We start from the raw sequence: 25,800 nt of genomic DNA, 5'->3' as shown, positions 1-25,800 counted from the left end.
TTTAGAACAGTCAGGTTTTGCTTCCTGCCTAATTTTGCCTGTTCTCAGGAGAGCCTTTACACACATACCTGCATGGCAGGGAAAGGAGTGGAGTCAGAGATGTTCAAGCTCTGTCTAAAGGCACTTGGAACACAGGGCAGCACCTGGCAGGGGTTTGCTCATGTCTGGAAGACAATGCTTGGTCCATCAACAGTCTTAAGGGTTAGCATTAGATCAACATCCTCAACATTAAATCCCCTACAGCGTGGTACCAGCTAAGCCTCTCCAAAGTGTCCAGTGGCACAGAGACTGCTAAAAACAGCTGGGTGTGATGGCCCAGGCCAGCTCAGCAGGCAGGTGAATTGGCACATCCCTGTTCATGCAGAGTGTATCAGGGTCTGGGCACCAGGAAATCTCAGAAAACAAGTCCTCTGTGAAATTACAAATGAAGTGTGTATCTCAACCTCTCCCAAAGCTTTTGTCCCAAGCATTCTAGCAGAGCAGCTGACCTGGAATTTAATTCCCTTCCTGGCTATTTGATAAGGTCAACCTGACACAGAAAAGAAAAACTTCTGAATATGTCTGGCAGCACCCCAGCACAGGCAAGTGGAACAGAGCCATTTCACACAGCTGCACACAGAGAAATTGGGATAAGGCCAGCCACACATCTCTACATAACACTGTAAGACAAACCTTCATGCTTATCACAGGACCAGACCCCAGGAACAGTATATGAGCATTACAAGTTTCTAAAAACCCACAACAATCCCCACCCTAAAAACCACCACTCCCAAAACACACTCACCTTCTGCAGCACCCAAACAGAGAAGCCACCATTGCTCCAATTCAGATAAAGGCAGTGTTGAAGAACAGGGTTTATTCCACACTTCCATACCCCATCCACAGAAGCTGGGCATGGCAGATCTTCCATCAGATCTTGGCTGTGGCTCCAGTGCTTCAGCACAGGCACACCCACACTGCAGACACAGCACCCAGGGCTCACCCACTTTCAGTGAACCCACACATGGAGCAAGAGCAACTATTTCAGTAAATCCACTCATAAATATCCTAAAACAGCAAAACCAGCACTTGTCAGCTTTGAAATGCCAATTCTGAAATGGATGTACAGAAACAATGCTACAAAACAGAAAAGATACACATTTATCAGGCGATTTGGCCATTTGGTCTCAGGCTGGTGGTACATCAACTCAACTGTTAGTACAATAAACAACTTGGTTATTAAGAGGAGCAACAGTCCACATCCTTAGAAAATCTAAATTTTTTATTATACATACTGTATTACACTGAAAATACGTACCCAAAGACAGAATATTTTGAATTTACATCTGTACATAAAAAAACCAAAACAAACAAAAACCAATAGAAAACATACAGGCTATGCTATAGATGTGACATTTTACAAAATGACAGTTTTTGTTAAAGGCACCAGATTCCCAGAGGGCTCTGGCTTAACATTTTTTCATCTTTTTTTTTCCAGTCAGACCTTACTATGAAAATGTGATTCATTCTTAAACCATGTGATGTCAAAGTCTCAAGATTCTTTTATCTAGACAAGTGTTCTCCACTTTGACACAACTTAGTGAGAGAAGTGACTAATTCCACATGGAGATGTCAAGCAACTACTAAAGGCTCCCACTGTATCCAGGATCCCATGGTACTGAACTGAAAGATTAAATGGCAAAGCCAGCACTGAAAATCAGGTTAACCCACAAAATACCAGCCCAGTACTAGAGTGTTAACTGTACTAAGCCTAGACTGGCTTGTATGGAGGTAACTACAAAGCATTGGAGTAGCAAAAGAATGAACAAAAGGATGGAATCTGTGATCAGAACTCTTGCTCAGCATCCTTCTTGGGATCCCTTTCTTCATTACCTTCATTTCACTCTTTCTGGTCCTCATAGCACACATGAAAGAAAATGGAGCCTTCAGAAACCTAGCACTTCACTATAGGACAAGTTGTTGAAGAACTCTGGGTAAGATGAATGTGCTCTTTCTCCCCTAAAGAAAAGTTTGGACAGACCAGGGAAAACACAAGCCACTTTCACTGCCTCTTTCTCCAGTATTTCATACTCAAATCAAAGAAGCCAATTCATATCATGCCTAGGCTTGCACAGACAGGGGCATCTCTACAAGCAAGAGTGGCTGGGACATGCCCCTTGATGAGGTGCAGTTCAAGCTCAAAGTTTTCTAAAGTTTGGGCTTGCTATTTCCTAAAACTTAATGCTTGGATAAAGGGATGAGGAAAGGACAAAAGCAAAGCTTTAGGAAAACTCTGAATTACTTCTCTGGTCAACTCAGTACATCTGCAAGTCATTCTAGAGTAAAGAAATGCTTTCATTTAACCTTACAGCACACACTGAGCCTCACTGAATAGCTTCACATCCAAGTGACTGAGTATTTAAGAAAAAAACCGTCAAGTTCCAAGACCAGATTTTGTTCTGTATGTAACAATTCCAATATATTGGAATTTCAATATTGAAGTTGCCCTTTCTGATTTGTCTGGCATTATTCCTACTTTCAGAACACAGATTTGATGATTTCATTCACTGAACCAAAGAACTCTATGTAGCTTTACTTCTTACTGTATCATTTTAACAATGTTGCAGAAACTTCCCTTGCCTGAGGCATTTAAACACTTTCTAGATTCACAGATCAAGTTGAAGTAATGCTCTGGTATTGAGGGTCATAGAGTGACTTTAAAAAGTAATTAAATTTTGCAGTGTTAAATTGTCTCATCCTAACAAGTTAACGGAATTAAAAATACACTATAGTTCTACTTAAAATTTCCATTTATTGCCTATGATTGACTTTAGACTAACAGGCGTGGAGACCAACTGCATTATGCAACAATTACAAATAGCAGCATGGTTAAGCTTCCTACATACTACTGCACTCAAATGACTCCACTGCATTCTAGAAGGGCTTCTTGAAGAGCAGAGGGACTGCTATCTCCACCCAAAGCACAGGTCTGAAATGCAGGCTTCTGTGGACCCACAAAGCTGAGTGAGGGACCACCATTAATCTCCAGCAAGGCAAAAGAGCCACCACACAGCAGCTCCTGACCACAACTGAACTGCACAGGTCTTGCATCAACAGTTTAAGACAGTACATGACCTTCAAGCCAGCCAATTTCTAAATGCTCATTGTTAGCAACTGTATCTGATACTTGCAGCTCATCTAGCAAGCAGGAGCAGCTAAGACAGAAGTATCACACACATTTACAGAAAACTGGTCATCACAAGGAAACTTTAAAATCTGAATGCAGACAACAAAAGGAATGTCACTTTTCTTTAAGCCTTTCTTCTAAAAGATGAATACTTTCATATCCTATCATTAGCCCTCACTGTGTAACACTCTAAAACCAAATAAGTTATAACCATAACACATTCTACTAAATTCCTAAAAACTAAAATTCACTACTCACCCTCACTTGTAAAGCTGTTTTCTAGCTGTTTAAAAAGAAAAGTTGGAATCAAAATTACAATCTATGTTGTTTCTGAAATGGGCAATTCTGGGGAGGATAGCCTGATGTGACAGTTAAATGTAACTTCCACAGTAAAACATGCACAACACTGTAACAGCAGCAGTTACCATCAAACACTCTGCCTGTTACAGGAGCTAGAATATTCTGTTTATTTGCTTAAATAAAGTTAAGAAATCTACGCTTTTGGTCACACCTTAAAAAGTGTAGAATACAGGGAGTTTTTTAAAACATTATTTATACTTGCCCTGTCTTGTTGGGTAGTTTGATTGAAAAACTAAGATTAAAATGCATTGAAAATTCCCTGATAAAAAACAACTCTAACCAAACATCTAAACGTCTTTCTTAGTATACAAGTGTACTATGGGATTTGGTCTGCTTTTTTTTCAGAAAAAAGGAACAAGAAAAAAAAGAAGCCTCATTTTGTCCTAAAAGTTCTACTTCAACATGAACCTTTAAGTCAGCCCAAGGTACCTCCTGAACACATCACCACTCTGCTACTCATCTTTGTATTTCTGCCTTCTAAGCAGCATTCCCAACCAAGCACAGCTCCACACACAAGTACTGGCAAGAAACCAGACACTGAATCCAAGACTTCTTCAAATGATGAAGCCAGGTCTCCCAAGAAGGAATCCTGACTTATGTATATGAATCCTCTCAGTAAATGCCAGCTTTGTTTGTACTGTTAAAGCCAGATTACACCAGTGGTATGAACACAGTTATAAAGATAAAAATGTGCTTCTACTAGCAGGGGACAAGTACAAGGCACATTTATATGCCAGTATAATTGTGATCACACTAGCAATTATACTGATAATACTACACTGGTAAGAACCACAGCTACAGTCATTCAAAACTTTTTGGGTCAGGGCTTGACCCAAAATTTATGACTGCTCAACCAAACATACATAACAGTGCCTCAAGACAATAAAACTTCTACACAGATGTGTCTCAATCATTTCTAGGGCCATTCTTAAATCAAGCTCCAATTGGTTTTGAGATGTAGTTGTTTCCCTTCCTCCACCTAAGTTCCACTGTGCAAAGGACTTGTTATGCAAGAGCCACAGGCCAACTTCTACCCCAAGATTCCTATGACAAGAAACCATCACTTCTGGGCAGTGACCAGCCACAGTTACTTTCATAATTTTGATATGGGTTTTCTTCTTCAGAAAGTTATGATACTCAGTTTCTGTCTCAAATAATGCCAAATATAGATTAACTCATGCTGGGCATGTACATTGACAATATAGAGAGTTAACAAAGCTGCTCAATCTCATCCTATGACCCAAACATAAATAAACATACAGTGGGTACCTTTGGACACTGACATCTACCATCTGCAATAGTTTTACTGCAGCTGAAATACAAAGTTATCAAGCACCGACCTGTGGTACTTCAAACATCCATTCTCACGACAGAACTCATGTTGCCAAAGAAAATGTTTTTACAATAAAGATCTGTGCCCTCAGTTAACCATGAATGACTGTGCAGTAGTCTCCTTTTCACGTATTCAGCAGTAAACTGATCTCCTTTTTCAGCATCCTGAACTGCAGGAAAACAAAAACACACCAAAATTTTCTACCCCCCTCCCCCAAGATCATCTTTCCCTCTCCCAAGATTAATAATAAAAAAAAAAGAAAAAAAAAGCGAGTTTGACACCACCATCTTTTGTGTTCACTGAGCTCAGTTTGGTTGAAGAGCACAGCCTCTACTCTGAAGGGTAATTAGAAATGTACACATGAATGCCATTTTGTACAGCTGACATACTTTATGAGCTGGTTGACTCTAAGCTTGATTTGGTCCAGTCTGCTGCTGCTTCATCTCTTAGGAAACATTAGTTATAGGTTTGTACTTCTTGAATCTGGTCCATTCACCAGTAGCGTAGTTCATTTCAAAGACTGTGTCAACCAACATAGTGGTGCTGCCTGTGCCATCTGCCTTTGGTAAATCTTCTGTATGTTCACTAAGTTTAATTTGGATGATGTCACCTTGCTCTTGGCAAGGATTCTCTGTGGAAACAAGGAGAGAAACACATTATACATTTCAACAGTATATTAGACAAGATAGGCGGTTTTTATGCTTAAAAAAAGCCCAAACAACAAGTCTCAAACCCAAAGCTGAGCAAACTACAGACAAAGATTTTTCTCCCTCCATAATCCTGAGACCAAGTTTTAAAAACAACAAAACCAGACCCCAAAAGGTGAAGCTCAAGGCTAAAGTAATTGGAAGAAAAATAAAAGAGAGAGTAAAGCCTGCCAGTGTCATGTCTCTTTGCCTCAAGAGTCAGAAGAGAAGTTTGTATTTAAATGGAGTTGGTAAACTTGAACTACCAGAGTTACTTTTTACTTGGGAGACATTTTGTATCTAAATGCTTCAAGAATTTTTAGCTGTTAAGGAAGCCCAAAAGCTTCACTGAAACCACTTGTCCCAGACTTAGTTCCATTCCAGTAGAAGTTTTAAATGTTACACTTCAAGATACTGGAATGATGCTCAAGAATATCAGTTGACAGTTATTTATCAAACCTTCAGAAGGTGCTGACATTTTTACTGAAGGAATTCATACTTTACTATATATGCATATGTGAATCTGTATCACACACACTTCCAAAATAGTATTCTACCTTGTGGTAGAAAAAGCTGTAGATATTAAAGTACAGCCTCCTACTGCAATTTGAAGTAGCATGGAGTACTGAAAACACCATCATTAATGAAAGGTGCACCAAACTCAAAGCTCAGGGATCACTACAGTAACTGTGCTCTGGTCATCCTCACTAGTGTACTGCATTACTCCAAATGCATAAGCCACACTTAGGCTGTGGGATTCTGGTGATAAGAGCCCCCAAATACCAAATTAGAAACCAGAGCTAGTGTGCAGATGATGGAGTTCACTTAAGGACTCTTAAGCCCCTTCTCATCTTACATCCGATAATCTTCTAGGCAAAACAGCTTTGGTCTATCAAGGCCAACACATAACAGGATCCAGCTATGAGACAGCTTATCTCCCTGTGATTCACAGCACCAGTAGTTATCTAAAGTCTCTGAGACAACAGTTGCCAGTTTCTAAAGCAAGGAATTAGCAAAGGGGCTGTGTACTACTCAACTGGTACATCAACTGGCCACAAAAGAATTTACATTCACTGGTCTCTAGGCAGAGAAGTAGCACCCAACCACTTTGTTCACTGCTTACCAGATGCCTTGTTTCTCTTCAACCCTAAGCCATAATTCTACAGTGAGTTCTGTTATATTGCGGTCAGCAGCTGTTCTAACAGACCCAGTTGACTTGGTGGAAATGGACCCTAAAGACCCATTTCCAGGTAGTTGGAACTACAATTCATAAAATTATGTAGAGTCCAGTATAAAGCAAAGAGTACAACACATACAGACAAAGCTAAAGCAATGCACTCTCATATGCACATTTAGAAATGCTGAGCTGTAATTCAGATTTGTGTATTCAGAAATAAGCTACATTAATATCAATACATGCCTCTGGATCCAGCCATGAATCCAAGTATAAGAGCCTTTTCTGGCCTTGTAACTTTGTTTGCAGTCTTGAACATTTCCTGGGCAGCATACATTTGCTCCCTCTGTAACGGACAGAACAAATGTCAATTCAGTTGAGAAAAACTCTGCCAACAGGAATCACATTAATACCCACAGATGAGCATACAAGAATAATGTGAAAGTTTGTAGGACCCACAAAAAGGTTAACAAAAAAGACATCTTAACCTCAAGGCTTCCCCTCTGCAATACTTACACCTAACATGCACAACAGTGACAACTGAACTCTGGACATTGAAAAGACACCCCACCTTCAAATAGCTACAGAAACACATGAGAGGCTTAATTTTTATGTTATCAATTTTGTGTCCTGTATGACATTAGGGAAGAAAAGAAAATCCAATGCTTTCTCTACAATCCAACAAATCCAGGCTTGCAATAATTTCAGAGGATTTCTTTTCCTTTAATTAATGCAGTAGAGTTACTGAAGTCACCCAGCTTGTTTAAGTTCAGTTCTTGCAAGCCAGGCTTACCAATGTGCCTAGCAAAGTCTTCTGATCAGTTGCATCTTGAACTGAACTGCAAGCATGCACATAAAACATACCAAAATACTAGGAATAAGAAGCTTCAAGATACATACTTGCTCTTGGTCTTTGAAAAACATGCAATGGGAGGATGAGGTGATCAGAAATCTTTTACCTTTAAATAATATATTGATGGATTTTCTTCTACTACAGCAATGTCAGGACAATTTTAAGCAATTTATATTATATGCAATTGGCTGGGCAATTTCTGCTGGAAATATACCTTTCTCCCAAAATTCCTTATAGTGAGCAACACATTATTTTACATAACATACAGCATTAAGTAACGACATCTTACTGCAACATTAACACTGCACAACTAAAAATGTTGTGAATAACATTAAGACAGCAATGCTAAACCACAAAGTATTTTTGTAATCTTCGGTTATAAAAAAACAAAGCCTCATCTAAAAAGCCTCAACCACTCCATGATCCAAAGGCCAAGAAATGCCAACATACAAATGAGATTCAATCCACATCAAAATCATTAGTCAAAAAGAACCTGTTTTTACTTACTGTGAGAGAGAGGCTTTTTTTCGGTGGTGGCTGTTGCTGAGTTTGGGGGGCCACTTGTGGTGCCTGTGCTGCAGGGGAGATGGCAGGAGGTGTGGTGGGTGTTAGGGGTGAGGTAGGTGTAGCTGCAGGGGGATTAGAGTTACTGTTGTACATGGGTGTTCTTTGTTTGAACTGTGCAGGGAGAGTTGTAGTAGCATTTGGAGCTGCAGGTTCTTCAGTCTGTCTGTTGGTCTGCAAGGCCTCTCGTGCAGAGCCAGCTGCAAAAACCAGTCAGGATAATTAAAAACATTATTATCCACAAATAGGGATTAGCATCACCAGTGGCCTTTAAAGGAAACTAAAATCTCTCATGATTCCATTTTAGCACTACAATTCAATATGCCATCTAATATCCATATGAAAAAGTAAAGAGCTAATGCTCTTTCCACTCAGTTATTTTTAGAAATAATTAGACAACAGAGTAACTAGCTGTTCAATATGGATACACCATACTTAGCATCAAATTTGATGCTTAATCAATATCAAACTTATTAAATTTAAACTGCTATACTTACTTTTCAGTTTATATAACTATAACAACTGTACTCTGATCCTACCAGGATTGTTGCTGCACTATTACATAGAGCAAGTCCAAAAATATTTCATCAGTTTTTACCTAATGTAGTGGCAGCTTTCAAAGGAAGCAGATGAATACACATGAATATACTGAAAATACAAATATACTTTAACAGATGTCTGAATTAAATGCAGTCTTCACAAATCACTTGTTATTTAAACACTAACTGCTAGAAGTTAAAACCCCACAACTCTGACAGGGTTTAACTGTTCTTTCTCAAAGCTGATCCATTCACCTGCAATAAGGACGTCATACTATTCCAAACCTGGCTGCAGTTGGAGGCAACTCATGAAATCACAGCAGCCTGACCACACAAGTTACCATCTGTCCAGCCAGTGGAAGTTACCCAGTGGACACTACCTACGTTTTTTTGCAGCTCTTGGACACAGGCACAGCTGCTTAAACACCCTTCACAAACCTGCTCATAGAAGGGTAAAGGCAGATATGGATCAGAGCTACGCTGATACCCTTCTGATCAGATTTTAGGAAATGAGATGTCTATGGTTCTCCACCTTGGCACAGACAATGGTTTCAGCAATACTGGTATTTTTCAGTAGGTCTGGAACAGTTGAGAGGATAAACACTTGCAACTATGAGCTATTCTTGTACAAGTTTCATTACTGGCTTTGTTTCTCGTCAGAATAACTGACTTTTATAAAGTAATGTCTTAATTATGCAACCTCAGATTATATGAGGCCAAATCTGTGGATCTTTTGTATGCATCTTATATCAAGTAAACAGTTTATGTTCCTAGTCCATAAGAAAAGCTAAATACTCCATAGTCCTAAAGGAAAGAGTAGAGAACAGAGAATTTTAAACTAGACTTTTCCTGCTGTTGAACACAATGCCAACACTCTGGAAAATAGTACTACAGCTGCTGACACAGTGATGTGTTCTTGGCTGCATTCCTTCTGGAGATGCCAATTTTCTGCCAGAGAAAGATATGCATAGACCTTCTGAGAGATTCTGAACTGTTTTGAGGCTAAATGAAATGATTGGGTTTTGCATATGGAGTTTTCTATAGTGCCCAAAATGCAACAGCTCACAAGCAAAAGTAAAACTAATGTATTAAAAGGAAATGTTGGTTCTCTGTTAACAGACAGGTCTGGTAATGAATCCCAGTCACACACATCAGTTAGCACAAACTAATACATTCCATTGAAGAGTTCACACACAGCAGGGAAGGAAAAATAAAATCAAGTTGATTAAAATAAAAGTGTAGGAAAAAAGGACTTGTACAAACTATTTTTTACTATTGGCAATTTTCTAGAACTGAAAATAACAGCACTTCCCAAAATATGCAGGAGGTCAGCTATTATCTTTGTTACACAAAGGTGTAAGAAAAATGGATGAGTTAATCCCAAACTGTGTGAAAGGTAATATGCACTTGCCTCTAGAAATAAAACTGACTTCTGAAAGCAACGGTTTGTACGTGCTAGCATGTGTGAGCATGGAATATATACTTCAGACTTATACTGATTACTCTTTGGGGTTTACAAAAGCTGGATTTTCTATTACTGTGCAAGAAAAAAAACCAACCAAAACCAAATCAGGCAATTGTTTCACTTACTTGACCTACCTAGCAGTCACTCTAAAAAATTAGAGACAACTATTATTTTCTTTACTTAGGTTAAATAATATGTCTGGTTTACCCAGACTCAAAGGCTGGAGTCTTGCAATAGATTTTATATTGTTAATGTGGAGTTTCACTCAAGTTGAGGGACAGTAGGTTTGTAAACAGAAGAGCAGCCAGACAGTGAAACTGTACAGAGTTGGAGTTATCAGGTCCCAAGAGTAAAGAAGTGTCTGTTACCTGGCTGTGTTTCAGAGCTTGGGATATAGGAGGACGATGGCACCACACTGGGGGTAGCAGGTAAATAACTTGTAGAAGGTAGTGCAGGCTCATTGTTCAACGAGCCAAGTTTCTACAGAACAGAAAAAAAAGTATTAAAGCCACAATTCAAGTATTCATGGGCTGTTTTTGCATTTGAAATAGAACTTTAACATTAGTTTTACTAAGATTTTCCTTTCGGGAACTTAACTGCAGACTCCTCTGCTAGTTCTACCTAACAACCTGTTAAACTTTCTACTTCAAACATTAGAATTTTGTGTAGATGGCACTCTATGAAGAATTATGCTCTAGGATTAAGTGATCTGCCTGAGGAAACATGTTCTTCACCACTAGCAAGCAGAACTATGTTCATCCACAGGCATAAGGCTTACTAGGGTATCACCCAGGAGAACACAAAGCCCTCTGGGACATAGGCAAGCAGAAGGCAGCAGTAACACCACAGGCAAAAATGCCATTTCCACTGATACAGGCAGTCAACACCAACATATGACTGATGCCTTCTAGGATGATAAGGCTACAGAAAAAGCCTCATTTTGTACTTAATTATACATGACACTGCATACACAGAATAATGACAGCAGCATGGTTGACAATTGCACTGCCTGATCCAGCCTTGTGAACATAAGGGGGTGAGAAAGGAAAGAAGTTTTGCAGAGAATAAGTTAAATAGACAAATCATTTAAGGTAGCACTACTACATAAAATATGGACACTCTCTAACATGTGGAACTTGCTAAAACAAAGATTATCCTAGCTCTCATCCTAGCAGAAAGAGAAGACACATTGATTCTGGCCTACCAAGATCTGTCTGTATGTTGGTCTTGGCTTCTCACACATGCCCAACAGTCAGTTTCTCACTCAAAAGCAAGGGCAGGACATAACATTCTTGTAAAACCTACATCCTGACTGAGAAAACAAAGCTACAGCATGGTTTCTAATACGCTGTATCTGAAATGGGAAGAAAAAAGCCTACACATGGCTTATTCTCCCTCTCCCTGACTGAACAACTTCTAGCAAGAGGTTTGATTTTTCTTTGGTGAAAATACAATGGAATTTCGAAAAAAATATGTAAAAGTTTTTTTTTAAAGAAACATATTTCAGCAAGTGAGTAGAATATCATTACAGTGTCTAAATGGTTTAGATAGTACATGTCAAGATTATATTTTTGTTTTTTTGACTGGTTGGTTTTTGTTTGATTGATCTTGCTTAGTTTTACCTGTGTAGATACAAGGCCAGCAGCATAATCTGGGGTAGCATTTTCTACTACTGTTTCTTCTTTGGCTTGCTTTTCCACAACTTCTGTATCTATTGCATAAAACCAGAAGTGAGTCAAAAACTTTTTTTCAGAAACATTGAATATACTTTTTAAACAAAGAGATAAAAATGCATTTCTCAAAGTATGCTAAAACATGCTTGAAGAGATATATGCTGAAATAGATACAATAATCTCAAAACACAGTTTTATGATGAACCCAATAACAACTGAACCACCATGTACAGGATATAGTAACTGAATAATTTGAAACTAGAAGGCATGAAAGCCCAAGCAACATTTTAATTGTCATTCTGATTTTGTTCTGAGGTGGTATTCTTTTTTTGTGAAACATACAAAAAAGTTGTTTTGGGACAAATATGCTGCATAGTATATCTTCTTCATAAGGTTAAGTAAGATACCACCCTGTCACTTGCCTTAAAAGCAGTGTATCAGAGATTATTCCCTTGTTAAGATCTCTCAGTCAAAATTTTGGAGAGTGCTACAAATTATTTTAACATTACTTTCACATAATTTACATGGCCATACAGCCAGCAGAAGTGAGCATATGAAAATAACTCAGAAAAATGTCCAGCACTGAAGCCACTCACACACCTATGAGCTGCCCAAAGCACATCTGATTAGCTCAACCCTTTCACGTGACTGAGTTACATTACCTAGGCCAAGGCAATATAAGTAGGAGCACTGAAACAAGTGAAAATCCCCCCTTAAAACCTGTTTGGGTTGGTTGGTATCACATCCCCTCATTTTTTAAAGTTTAGCTCAGGCTAAGATTTAGCAAATTAAGAACAAAATGGTAATAACAAATCTTGAGCCTATTTGCAGGTGTACTGATAACCTTTGTAAGTAGACTGCTGTACCAACCTAATGTCTTTCTTCTTCTCTTTGCTTCACGGCCAGCACCCACCATATCCAGCTCAGAGATATCTAGAAGCTAAAAAGAACAACCACAGAGAACTTAATAATCATTGTTAAATGCATGTAGTTTATCACTAAATATCATCCTCTGTTTTTTTCCTTAACATATTGACTCAAAGCAGCAGCAGAAATTCACTTAGTGAGAGAAGAGAACTGAGCAGAAAAACAAGGAGTGCACCTACCTTTACTCCTCTTTCTTTGCGCAAAGGTGTTCTTGAAGGAGGAATAGGAGTTCTATTTCCAGAGGGACTAAAAACACTGGGTGCTGAGGTACTCCTGAACGGAGCTTGTTTTGGTATTCCTTTGAGTGGTGCTTAGGGAAGAGCAAAGAAAGCAATAACTGAAGTATGTGCTTAACTGGTTATGAAAAATGCTTTAACAAGTTCTTCAGCTCTTCCCCTTCTTAATGCACACACTATCTGCCCTTTAAATTAAAATGTTTATAATGTGGAATTGGATATAACACTACATATCCCTCAAAGGTCAGTCGGATTAGGTTTTACTCTTCAAAGGAGGAGAAAGAGCCAATCACTGATCAATGACTGCAATCCCACTCTACATGAAGTAATCAAACAGGTGCACTGCTAATGAAATTTACTCTTCCTATACACACAGATGCTTTCCTTACTTCTAAAAAATAAACTCTGAACATGTAAAACAGTACAGAACATACATCTTTTGAATCCAACTATTGCTGAAGTTGCTCTTCGATTTTCACAATCTAATTACTTGGTAAAACTGTATTTAACCAAAAATCTTAGCCAAGCTTCTGCAGGGCTAAGGGCTCATGATCTAAGGCAAGGTACTGCCTTCACAAAGGGGTGTGAAATTCTAGAGCTGCTGTTTGCACAGGCAGGAGGACCCAGTCTGGGTCTATAGTGCAGAGCACCTGCTGTCTCGATACTCAGTAGCTTCAGCTATACCTGCAAGCACCTGTTTCCTCCCAGCTCTATGATGCTGCCCTTCTACCTCACACTAAATGGTACCACTAAACCCAGCAACCTTTTAACTATTAAACTATTATTACATTTATATAAATATATATAAATATTAAACTATTGAAATATATGGGATACATATACAGATCTATCAGGTCTTTGAGTTTCCTGACAATCTCATCATGCCCTGCAAGCTGAAGATAAACAGCGAACTTCAGTTTGAGCTTAGAGACTCTGTATTCCTCTAAATGTTGTACTGAGAATGTTTCCACCATAGGACAATGCTCTGACCCATGTGAGCAGAGCAAACCTCAGCAGGTCCCCAACTCCTGCTTCTAGAGGCCAACTGGCTCTAAAGGCCAGGTCTAAGAACTGGCTTTATTAATTTAACAGCTACACAGAATGCCAAGAACTAACTTTTCTGTAATGGAACAATCTTTAGTTCAAATTGCAACTAGACCTTTTGCATTTTCTGCATGGACATGAGGCCAAACTTCAGCGCTCAAAGCCACATCCTAAACAGCATCAACACAAAGTACTTCATAGCTTGCAGCCACAACACCAAAAAAATCACTCAAAGGTTCACACCTCAGCATCACTGGTGGCCAGGAAATTTATACCTGTGCAGTGACTTAAGAATATGTAATTAATAAACCCTCTTCTCACACCTTATTTGAAAAATTCAAGCAGTTCAAGAACTTCAGGAAATAGCTGAAATGCATTAATACAAAGCAGAAGGATCATTCTACAGGTTTGCCATGTAGAATTCACTGCTCAGCCTTGGCTGCAGAAAACACTCTCCCCACCTCTTACTCCAGACAGAATTATACAAATACAAGATAGCTTCAGCCTACTTCACAGCATTTCAAAGAGCACAGCAGACTACTGTGATCCACTGTTCTCCCTTTTGGAGCAACATGGCTTAGTCAGGAGTTATTCCTGGAGTGATGCAAATTAAATTCCTATCAAAGTCTACAGGCATGATCTAGCTGAATACAGTTTAGAAGCATGGCAGATATACTTGCCATTTAAAAAACCCCACACACTGTTGTTCTTTCCAACAAGACATATCAGAAATATTTAAGTATCAGGAGAGAGGGAGGCAGAAAGGGAAAAATGCTTTGCTTCAAAAAAAAATTAAGCTTTTGTAAAAAAACAGACGGTAACTTTATTCTTCATCAAGGCCACTTTATCAGGTTTTCTTTCTGAGAACTGATGAAAGTGAGCCATACTTGTTGTATCTATCTTCTTGACCAGTCCCCTGCCTTTGGCATGGAAAGGCACTCCTGCTGTCTTCTTGAGCTGTTGCGCAGTTTCTGTTGCTAAAAAGAAAAATGGCTTTAGTGATTACAGAACCTGTGCTGAAAATACACAATACATTGCTTCTTACATAAAATGTTATTAACTAATACATAAAGAGATAGGAATAGCAACAAAGAAAGAATTATATTTTAATTAAAGCCCAGGTCATTTATGTGAAGTAAGCATAGTATTAGGAGAAAATGAAAAAATCAATGACCAATGGACAAGATGGCCTAAGCCAAAAGAAACTACCAGAATAGGGTATTTACTCAATATAAATTAAAATAATTTTTAAAAGTTATATGACACATTATGAAAAGTTACAAATTTTGTATTTAACCAGACAAACTCAAGTGGTATGCAAGAAAGCAACAAGCTGCTGCAACAGAACAGCAGCTGCAGTAAACTATTTTAAGGTCACTTAGTTCAACCAGCTACCAATCCATACATGTACATATATGCTGCCTTTTGTTAAGGGAAAACCCTATTGGGTTTTACAGCCTGTATATCCATACAGAGTGAAAGAAAGCATTAATTAGCAGCTTTTGCTCCCTGCACCAGAAGCACATGGCAAAATAAAAGGGTTCTCATTTTACTTTTGTTTGAGGAGCTTTAACCAAAGCTGTCCCTCAGAAGTCCTCCCAATTGACTGTTTCATATACCCAAGAGAGGACCTCTCTGTGCTTTATAGAGTAACAGCTCTCTGTATGCCCTGAAATCTTAACAGAATTTAAATCAAGATTAGCATTTTAATGCAATCCTGGCTGGAATGATTTGCACCTGGCTCTTCCACACATCAATCCATCCTCATCCAGGAAAGCACTTGTAACAGAAAATTTTAATGTGTATCACCATTCTGGAGAATAAGATTGACTATACCAAATCTAAATCTTCCTTTCACCATCTAATTTGTACCCAATCTTAATACTACTTACACTTCTGCAAGAGTTCAGCTCTGAGAGTGGCACTTTTAGGTTTCCTTTTCAGCTGGAAATGTTTCACTGGGGGAGTAAGTGGCCCAGCTAGTGTTGTCAAGGCATTTTTGTTTAAGTATTGGCATTCCAGCGGCAACATAGCTGAAGTTTCACATTCACTTACTGCATAAAGAGTCAACACAGTACACAGGGGTATTAGCACCTCTTTGACAGCTAATGGCAAAACAGTTTACATCTAGACTGTACAGGTGGTTTTAAATTTTAGATAACTTGTATAAACACCAAGAGCACTTTAGTTCCAATTATTACACAATATATAACCAGTTATTAGTATGTTTGTTTTTCCCATTAGCTTCATAAAAGCTTCCATTTTAATTATACCTAGTCAAATTATAGGTATCTTTAAAAATGCTACTATTGTCAAAAAAAAGATAGAAGTTATTAAATTCTCAGATTCCTTAAAAATCACACATGTAAACCAAACTACTGAATGAAAATCCAAATACAAGTCTGGACAGACGAACGATCATTTGTTTACAGAAAGAAAACGAAGTGTTTCCACCTCCAAGTGGAATTTAATTATTGTTTTGCTGCAATCTCCACCCCTGAGATAGTGTCCATCCATGGATGCCTGAGGGCTTGCTCTAGACAATGTGTTAAATAAAACCCACTGAAGTAGGAGTAGTTTTGTGTCACCATTTACTGCCTGAAGCAGCAACTGTGCAAGTGCCCGACCCTGTATTTTCAGCTGCTGGGCAATCTGTAGCTACCTGGCCCTCAGCAGCACAACTCCTCACAAGATCAGTCTCCCTCCAGCACTTCTCACCTGCTGTCCAGACACTTCCAGCAGAGGCAGCCCTTCCCTGCACAGGACAGTGCTGGTGCTGCCACACAAGACAGAAACTTGCTGTTTGTCTTGGTACCGAAAATGGGAGACAGAACAACACAGAAAAAGCCTCTACTGACTAAGCTGCAGCACAGCCTGTCTGTGATACTAATATATCCACACAAACTTTTGTGTGCCTTTCACACTCCTGGAAATAACTGACATTAAATTCTAATGATAAATGAAAATATAATTTAAGAATTATATTACTATAATAATATATTATATTATATTATATATATAATATTATATATATAATATATATTCAAATGCCACAATTCTCAGTCCAGTACCATTGCAGGTCATGAACTGTGGTAGTTCAGAGACAAGACAGTGCCTCTTCTTATACCTCTACTGTTAAGACAGCAAGGCTGCCTGTGAAATGACAGGTTATTCCTAAAAAAAGGCACCACATTCGTGCAATTTTCACCAACAGAAAAGGCTTACCTTTTTCTCTAAGCTCTCCTAAAATATCTTGAACATTGGGATTCTGCTCTTCAAGATCAAGGTTAAGGGAGCCAGTATCTGGAAAGGATTTTAAAATATCAGCTACCATTAAGACCCAGGGGTCTGAATCCAAGGTAGCGAGCTGGATAATTTCAGTCAGTGCCCCTTTCATCTAACAAAAAAAGAAAAAGAAAATCAACCAATTGGAAACAGTTTTAAACAGGTTATAGTTGGATTTACTTTAAAAGACACAAACATGCAAAATGTTTCACTACTGGGGGAGGGAAGAGGGAGACTGTTTCCACACAGTTACACATTAACTCTAGAACCAAGTAAAGAATGAACCAAGGTAATTTTTTATAGTGCTTTCAGCTAATCTAACCCAAGTTTGTTTTGAGCTTTTGGCAGCTCAAAGTTTTGCTTAGCACTGGGCATTTTTACTAAAAGCAGCAGGCAAATTTTTACATTACTGTCTCCTTCTGTTTTACAGTCACACCCCCTGTGGACCCACACCTATTCAGTGATAGGAATATGCAAATAGATTACAAGTTATTTAGAACAGGCATCTAAATGAAGATGTGCCCCTTGCCAGCCTACAGCATAATTACACAGATTATATCTGCATCATAATTGTCTTCAAAATATTACTTAAGTGTAGGCCACAATAAGCTAATCAATACTGTATCTAACAAAAATTATGTATTATGGAAGTAAACACAGCCCTCTAACATGCCACAAGTAACAACATTTTCCATCTACCCAAAGTTTCCATAGTCAGAAAAAAGTTATTTTTCTGTTTTGAAAAATGCAAAATAATACATAAAGTAAATTCTAAGTCTCATTGTAACAGTATTTTTTTTAATTATTGACCAACATATCTGTTGGCACTATGACATTAAAATCAAGGTGACTACAGTCAGGGGTTTACTTCATTCACAAGTATAAACCCCCAAAGACTGAACACTTTCTTTTTTTCTCTAAGTAGATTTTCACATAACCGTGACAACATTAGCTTCAGAGAACTAAGATGTTCAAGATATTCCATGTGTATAACAAGCCACAAAACACAACAGTAAAATTATATAAAGTAGTTTACCAAACTCTATCTGCATGGTATGAACACTGAAGAATGCACAAGCATGGATATTCAAATACATGAATTTTGATTTTTCACCACCTGTTGTGGCACATACAGCTTAGTTACAGTCATCATGCTCCTGAACACAGGAAGACAAGCAAGAGACTCATCTTCACCTTTAGGCTGTATTTCTTTCCCTTTAGTTAAAGTACTCTTATTTGAAAAGGTTTAATAAAATAAGCTTACTCTATGCATACAACTCTAAATAAAAGTTACAGAAGTTAAATTTCTGCTGCCTATTCCTCTCCCATCCACTTTTAAAGCTCAGAGGAAAACAAACATTGACATTTCTCAAGTCCTTTCATCCACACAATGTTATTGCCCTCTCACTTTGGAAGGGTTTACAAATCCACTACAGAGCCACTTTGTCCTTTACCCCCTGCGTGTTTGAGGGCTCACACATCATGTGCTTGTGAAACAAACTGCATCAGTCCATCTTGCCCAAAACGAGCATCTCTGTAGTTTAAGCTCAACCAGCTCCTTTAAGTGACTGACTGCAGTCACACGAACACCAGAACCACAAAGAGGGGAGAAGGAAGAAGACATGACATAGGCCAGTTCCCATCTTCAGCAGTGACATGGATTTGCTTTGGGTTAAACTGAGCACATAACCAGGACCACACACTGTTTAATGTGCTGTCAAATTTAACCAACACTTACCCAGTGGAAATAATCAATTTCTGAGGCTCTAGTCTTTGCTGTTCTCTATTGCTCATTTCTTCCTCAGTAAATGTAACCCCACCAGAACCTCCACACACTTGTCCACCTATCTATTCTAACCCTAAACTCCTTAACAAAAGTCACTTCTATGGTGGATGACTGTGAACACTATCAAAGTGAAGTCTTTTGTTCTCTTATCTATCCTAAAGCAATCAAGGTACTGATTTACATGAAACACCTGGAAACCTAAAACATCCCAGAAGAGCTGATGAATTCATAGATTTTACAAGCTTTTCTGTGGACACCACAAATGCAGCTAAGTGCACAGAATGTCATTTCCCTCATCAAAGCAAAGTCAGGCAATAGCTAGAGGAAAAATTTCTCTTGCACCCTCACAATTTACTCTTCATATCTACTTCACAGAGCTCACATTTATATAGAAAATTCACAGAGCTACACACCCATAAAGTTCCTGTAGAGCTCTGGTCTGGGCATGTTGCATCCCCTCTGCTCTCACGGCTAAAGTTCAGGCAGCCTATTTATGCTAAAACCCACTGCTTTACAAGCTTTTGGTTCCTTCAAGAAAGGAGCCCAGAAACAATCTGTTTGCCTAGCAGTGGGCAAATAATGTTATCACAAGGCCTCATGACAGAAAGAACATGGTGGAAGAATGGTCACTACCACACACAGGGAAGCAAAGCAACTAACAGGTACTGTGAGCTAACCAGGGACCTTGCCTGAATATAGCTCTGAATTTAACAAGCCTGGATCCAAGTTTTGAGTCAGGTTTGTCTTCAAATGGCAATTTAAATACATGTTCCCACTTCAGCATTCAACTGGCAGCTGAAAAGAAACATTTCATTTCTGGTTTGAGAATGCATGAAATGCAACTCAACAGGGAATCCTACACACAGTTTTCCTTTTACTTTACAGGGCACAGCCATGATCCCAAATTCTTAAATGTCTATGATTGCAATACTGGGTCAATAAGACTCCCATCAGCTCCAACCAGCATCTTGTTAACCATGAATGGCAAGATCTGATGTAATGTTTTCCAGTTTCTCATCTAAAACCTAAGTATCTTAAATATTTTTCTCAGCCTGCAAGCACAAGAAAAAGCATAGACCATGACTAGAAACATCTAGCAAGTAGGGATCAGGCAGGATGGGAAGTGTCTGGGAACAGAGACAAAGGCAGATTAATGGCTGTGCAGGAAGGACAAACAGGACTTGGGAAGGTATAAAAAAGGAAGTGTTAATAGTAACACACAACGTGACAGCTCCAAGATGACTACTTGCAAAGAATTCACATTTATTTACTTTATATTCTGCCTAAATTAATGTGTATGATGATACTTTTAGACAACTGCATCAACAGTTGGCTAGCAAACCAAATGAAGCTTTAATCTTTCTGAGGCTATAGGAAAGATGGTATTAAATAGGTAGCTGTATTATCATTATAGAGAATCTTCATTAAACTAAAAGCATTGTATTGAAAACACAGTATTAATATTTACACAATACAAACCCAGGATGGGTCAACACCACTATAGTATGTGGTTTGCATTTTAATCATGAAAAAGAGCTGAAGTGGCCAAGAGAAATATTGGATTAAAATATACCATTTTACATCACAGAATAATGATGAATGCTAAGTGCAGGACTGAAAGGTGAATGGCAGCCTGTGTTTTCTCAATACAGAGAGAAATGCAATGTCCCCTCTTACTCCTTTGCACCCATACTCCACAATTCCCACTTCCCTGCACAGATAGCTCCTGGTCCACATAAGCCAGTATAAAGAAGCAGTTTTGATTCCTACTGTACTAAATGGGCAGGTCCCTGCTGGGATAGGAATCTTCCTCTCAAGATAATTCAGAGAGCACAGAAGCATAGTCCTTGTTCCAGACTTGGTTATAACATCACAGTCTAATCCTGAACAAATAAATTAAACCTTGGCATAAAAAGAAAGCTTGAACTTGACATTGTGAATCAGATTAACAAGAACATAATATGCAAAATAAACAGAAATAACAGTTCTGCCAAATTCACAACCGAAACTCTGGTCAGCACTACACTGTGCTTTAGAAATCATTTCAAATAAGTGCAATTATCTAGAAAAAAAATAGCAGATGAAAAGCCATAAGATTTAAAAGTTTGCAAGTTCTGCCCAGAGAATTACAGTGGGAAAGGAATTTTTGATAACTGCCTACAAAACACAACTTAAAATGAAAGCAAATTATTCTTATTAGTCAGCACGAACAAACATGCAGTAATGAGGTTCACAGCATGATAAAAAAAATTAGGTTTATTACCTGTCCCACAAGAGTATTATGAGGATTAAGTAATTTATATCTATATAGTATTTGGAGTGTTGAATGAAAACATTATGAAAATTGAAAGATATTACATATGAGGATAAAACCACTTAAGTGAAGGACTGATCTTTCAAGAGAGCTCACTGAAGATTCACTTGTCTAGACTGAAGCTTTCACAGAGATTTAGAAAGGACCAGGAGCAATTAAATCCATTCTAAACCAAATACCACCGGGTTCCTTGATTCCCACATAGCTTTTTCTCAAATGTCTGCTCCCAAATGATTTCCATGTTATTCTAAGCTTTCATGAAAATGCTACTATATAGAAAACAGGAAAAAAAAAATGAAGAGAAAACAATTCAATTGAATCTTATTTAGAGAAGGGAATATCTTTAAACATTTAACATATCCTATAACTGCTATTGAGATTCCCAAAGCTTTACAAAGCTGATGCAGTACATTTTCCAATACAATTTAACTTCCAAATGCCAGCTCGGTGCCTCTCATACATGATCAATACAGACTGGCACATGGCATGAGAAAGACATGTGACTTTGCAAAGAGAAAAATTAAGTTATCTCACAGTTTAATAACTTTCAGACATGGGAGTGATTTCCCCATGAAAATTGACAAATTCACTTTCAGGAAGCTATAGCTACCCTGTCCTGGCAGGTAGGCACCACTTCCAGCACTCCCCACCACACAAGCAAAGGCTGCTGCAGAAATGTGCACAGCCATTCTGGACACAGACATATTTATCTATTTTCTGAGTACTGTGTGCAAAGTACTCCATGCCAATTAAAACATCAAAATTCTTGATAGTAAGTTAGGTGACAAATCTACACAAATAAAACTGTGTTAGCAAACTAACTACAAATGATGAGCATCCAGTAAGACAACAGTCCTTTCTGTCAGCAGTTTGGTTACATCAGCTACTTTTACCATTTATAGAAGGAAGCCTGTAATGATAATAGCAGGCCTACCAGCAATGTTGAGGGTTTCTGCCCCAGGAGTTTTCCTATTTTTAACCTTTTTTTGAGGCACTTCTCCCAGCTTAAGGAAAGAAAAACAACACACCAACAAAAACACATGTTCCTGAAACAATTAAAGATGCTAAAGTTTAATATTTCATTGTAAGCTGATGTTGCTCAATCAAGTATCATCGGTTTATAATGAAAGATTAAACTTATGATTGAATTCATGAACTCCACTTAACAGAAAAATTGCACAATATTTTGTTACAGCAGTAACAAGAGCTTTACATTTGGAACACAACTGATCACTTTAAGTACACAGTAAAAGGCACACTAACTGACTTGCTTTTCTCTACATACACTTCACCTCCACAGCTAACACAAGCACAGATCCAGGAAAGCTGCTGGCTGCCACCTTCCTTGGGTTTGGTTTAAAATGTTCACCCAGTGAACACTCTTGAAGCATTTCAACAAATTATTTCAGTTTGCTTGAATGCTGCTCCGTCAAAGAGTTGCCATGAACGTCCCTAAGCTTTTTGAAGCTCTTTTCAATCTAAAAATAGCACTGATTTTTCTAAACACTGCAATACTAATTTCTTCCAGGCTACTTGGATTTTCACATTAAGTTCACAAGAATTTTGCAAACTCACAAGTTCACATGAGCTCCCATCCCCCTTTCTGGCCTTGATTATTTTGTTTGTCCAGAACACGACCCCATCTATCACACACAAGGATGACAGCTTGTTCACTGAACAGGCATTAAACACGAATATGTTTTAAAATTTAGCATAAACATGCTGAACAAGAATTATTTTTTCTAAAGTGACACCACTGAAGAATCATACAGATGCATGTGTCAAGACAAACACTGTCATACACTAAATTATTGCTTAAAGGCAATGCTTTCCCATTTTCAGCCTAGAAGTGAACAAAAGCTGAGCATACAACAATCCAAGTTATATATCACACCCAGCCTGCTATAATATATGTATATTAAGCTTAAGAAGCAGCTGTGTCTTAGCCAAGTAAGACTGGTGAAAGTACCGCTGAGGATACTCAACACAGGAAGGTGAAAACTAACTACATACCATACATAATCACTTCCATGATTGTTACCAGGAACTACTACTTTACATGATGGAAGTAGGAAAGGAATTCCTCCAATCTGGCTGAAGAAACTTAAGATTTCCAGACATTCTCCAGCTATGCCCCAAATATCTATAGCTGCCTACTGGTAAGAATAAGCCAAGCAGATGAGGTATGGTCCAGGGCCAAATGAAAAAGCCTGCAGAGCCAGCTCAGACTCGAGCCAACCAGTTTATTAGCTGGGGCAGGACGACAGAGGAAAGCGCCAGCTGTTCCCAGAAAGGTAAAGAGAGGCAAACAAAAAGCATGGACATTTTCCCCAATCAAGACCTGACTGCAGGCAGGTGGGGAAAAGCACTGCTCAGCAGACCCCAGATCTTTCACTCCCAAGGTTTCAGCACTTGCTGCTGTCCTTCCTAAAGCCGAGATGCTCGACTTGTGACACCTACACAGCTGCCAGTACTAAGGAAGGAGTGGAGGAAGCTGAACACACACACGGCTGCTCCTAAAGGATCCTGCCTCTGTCCTAGCCGTGGCACAACCACTACCTCAGAAAAGCCCTCTTCCCTGAAAGGCACCCAAAACACAGCCCTACAGAGTCCCTGTGGGCCACACAATGGGTTTCAGTCCAAACTGCTTTCCAAAGGCTAGTGCCAACCAGGGAATTCCCGAAGAGCAGGAAGAGGAGGAGCAGCAGCAAAGCTCCCACTCCACTCACTCCCTTATCACAGGGAATCTCGGCGCTTTTCCTTACACTGAGAAGCGAGTTGGGAGACTTTCTTCACTTATTCCTGCTCGAGGAAGGCTGCGAGGGAGAGGCGGGGATGGCTGTGGGGACCAGCCCTACCACACGCCCCTGTCCTAAGGGGCTGCGTCCGTTCGGCTTCGCCCCGCGGGCAGCCCGGGGTCCCCCCTTCCCGCAGCCTCCGTATGGAAAAAAAAGGGAGGGCGGGGGAGGTGGTGCTGGCACTGCCCCCCCCCCTGCTCCCCTCACGCCATCTCCGACCTCTCCCCCTCACACACACGCGCGCGCCCCGCTTCGCTGCGACTCCCACCCGGCTCTCACCTCATCCACCGCCCGGCGGGGCAGGTGCAGCATCCCCAGGAGCAGCTTGAGCTTGACGGCCGAGGAAAGGCCGTGGAAACAGAGGCGGATGTTGTCGATGACCGAGGCCGTGAGCAGCGAGGCGATGCTCGGTGGCGCCCACAGCTCGTCCGTGGAGCCCAGTTTGTTGTGCAGCCACAGGCCGGTGTCGCTCTCCCGCATCGACGCCATCTTGGGAGCGGGGCGAAAAAAGAGGGGATTCTCGACGGGCATTTTATGAAGGCACCTAAAGGGAGGGAGGGGGTGAGGACCCCTGCGGGTCGCCGTCTTGTTCGTAAGCCAAAATGGCGGCGCCCAATGAGGTTGCGCTTGGAAGGCGGAGGCTCTGCCGTAACCTAAAATGGCGGCGCCCAGGAGGCGAAATGCAGTAAGGCGCTTCTCATCTCTCGGCCAAATGCAAAATGGCGCCCGCCATAGCTTTTCGTCCGTATTGCAAGATGGCGCCGCTTCGCTGCAGCGAAGCTCCTCTCTCAGCCGCAGCTCATTGTCCCTCAGAGTCCGCCCTGACTCCTCCTGGGCAGAAATGGGAGGAGAACCTCGAGCGGGCCGCCGAGCCGCGGCAGGGCTGGGAGGCAGGGCTTCCTGCCCGACGAGGGCTGTTCCCCGCGCCTCCCGGCGCTGCGCTTGCCGGAGCAGCACGTCTCCTTCCCGCGGAGCCGTTCCCTCCGCGCCTCTCCTGCCCTGGCCGCGGCCGGCCCCTGTTCCCACCCAGCTCCGCTTCCTGCCGCTAATGCCCCCTTAAAATGCTTTAACACAGCGCCGCGGCTCCCTCGAGAGCTGCCAGCCCAGAGCAGCTCGGCCGAGGTGGGGAAGCCGGCCGAGGTGCTGCCTCTGCCAGGGCCCGAGTGTCTCCTCCATGATTTTCGCCGGAGATTGGCGTGCTGGGTGCTTCAGCCATGTAGGAGGTGACCGCGGTGGCCGTGGCACAGGGGGTAGGCACTCAGAAACCCGCAGCGAATACATTCGTGCTCCCTAGCGATTCGGCTCGTTGTTATTTAAATACGAAAAATCAATTGCCTAAATCCTGGAAGATTCAGGGGGCCTTTCAAGTGCAGCATAAACGGTTCATTTTAGCGCGTCTCGGGTTGAAGTTAAAGTACAGGAGTTGTAGGAGTGAGGAGCAGATTCTGCTGATCTCTTTCTCCTAAGTTTTTGAATGAAAACGTTTTCTTTACAACATTTCGCCTTTAAAAGACGTTGTTTACAACCTGATTTCTCTGGGAGAGCAGAGCAATTGTTGTCGAGGTGCTCTATAGTTCTTCAATATAGAATCACAGAA

The 25,800-nt window shown here is 40.1% G+C and overlaps 1 protein-coding gene across 1 annotated transcript; it reads right to left on the bottom strand.

Annotated features, from left to right (window-relative positions):
* Positions 1-1,240: 1,240 nt before the first annotated feature.
* On the bottom strand, positions 1,241-25,108 carry NELFA (negative elongation factor complex member A). The gene is made up of 11 exons (XM_015625318.3): positions 24,483-25,108; positions 17,246-17,417; positions 15,913-16,074; positions 14,908-14,997; positions 12,920-13,050; positions 12,684-12,753; positions 11,763-11,851; positions 10,509-10,620; positions 8,080-8,336; positions 6,966-7,065; positions 1,241-5,490 (listed from the first exon to the last, which is right to left on the bottom strand). Exons 1-11 carry the CDS (start codon positions 24,732-24,734, stop codon positions 5,306-5,308), a joined length of 1,620 nt encoding a protein of 539 aa, XP_015480804.1. The 5' UTR covers positions 24,735-25,108; the 3' UTR covers positions 1,241-5,305.
* Positions 25,109-25,800: the final 692 nt, after the last annotated feature.

This window comes from Parus major, chromosome 4, assembly GCF_001522545.3.
Source record: "Parus major isolate Abel chromosome 4, Parus_major1.1, whole genome shotgun sequence".
Lineage (NCBI taxonomy): Eukaryota > Metazoa > Chordata > Aves > Passeriformes > Paridae > Parus > Parus major.
This window is presented reverse-complemented; position numbering and strand designations above follow the sequence as displayed.

What these genes read in the sequence shown, in the direction of transcription:
- NELFA (XM_015625318.3), bottom strand. Translation starts at nt 24,734, where the DNA reads ATGCCCGTCGAGAATCCCCTCTTTTTTCGCCCCGCTCCCAAGATGGCG. An exon ending in CCCGCCGGGCGGTGGATGAG is followed by an intron (nt 17,418 to 24,482) that starts GTGAGAGCCGGG and finishes TTTTTTTGTTAG; the next exon opens with ATGAAAGGGGCACTGACTGA. An exon ending in AAAAAAGCCTCTCTCTCACA is followed by an intron (nt 7,066 to 8,079) that starts GTAAGTAAAAAC and finishes TGTCCGTTACAG; the next exon opens with AGGGAGCAAATGTATGCTGC.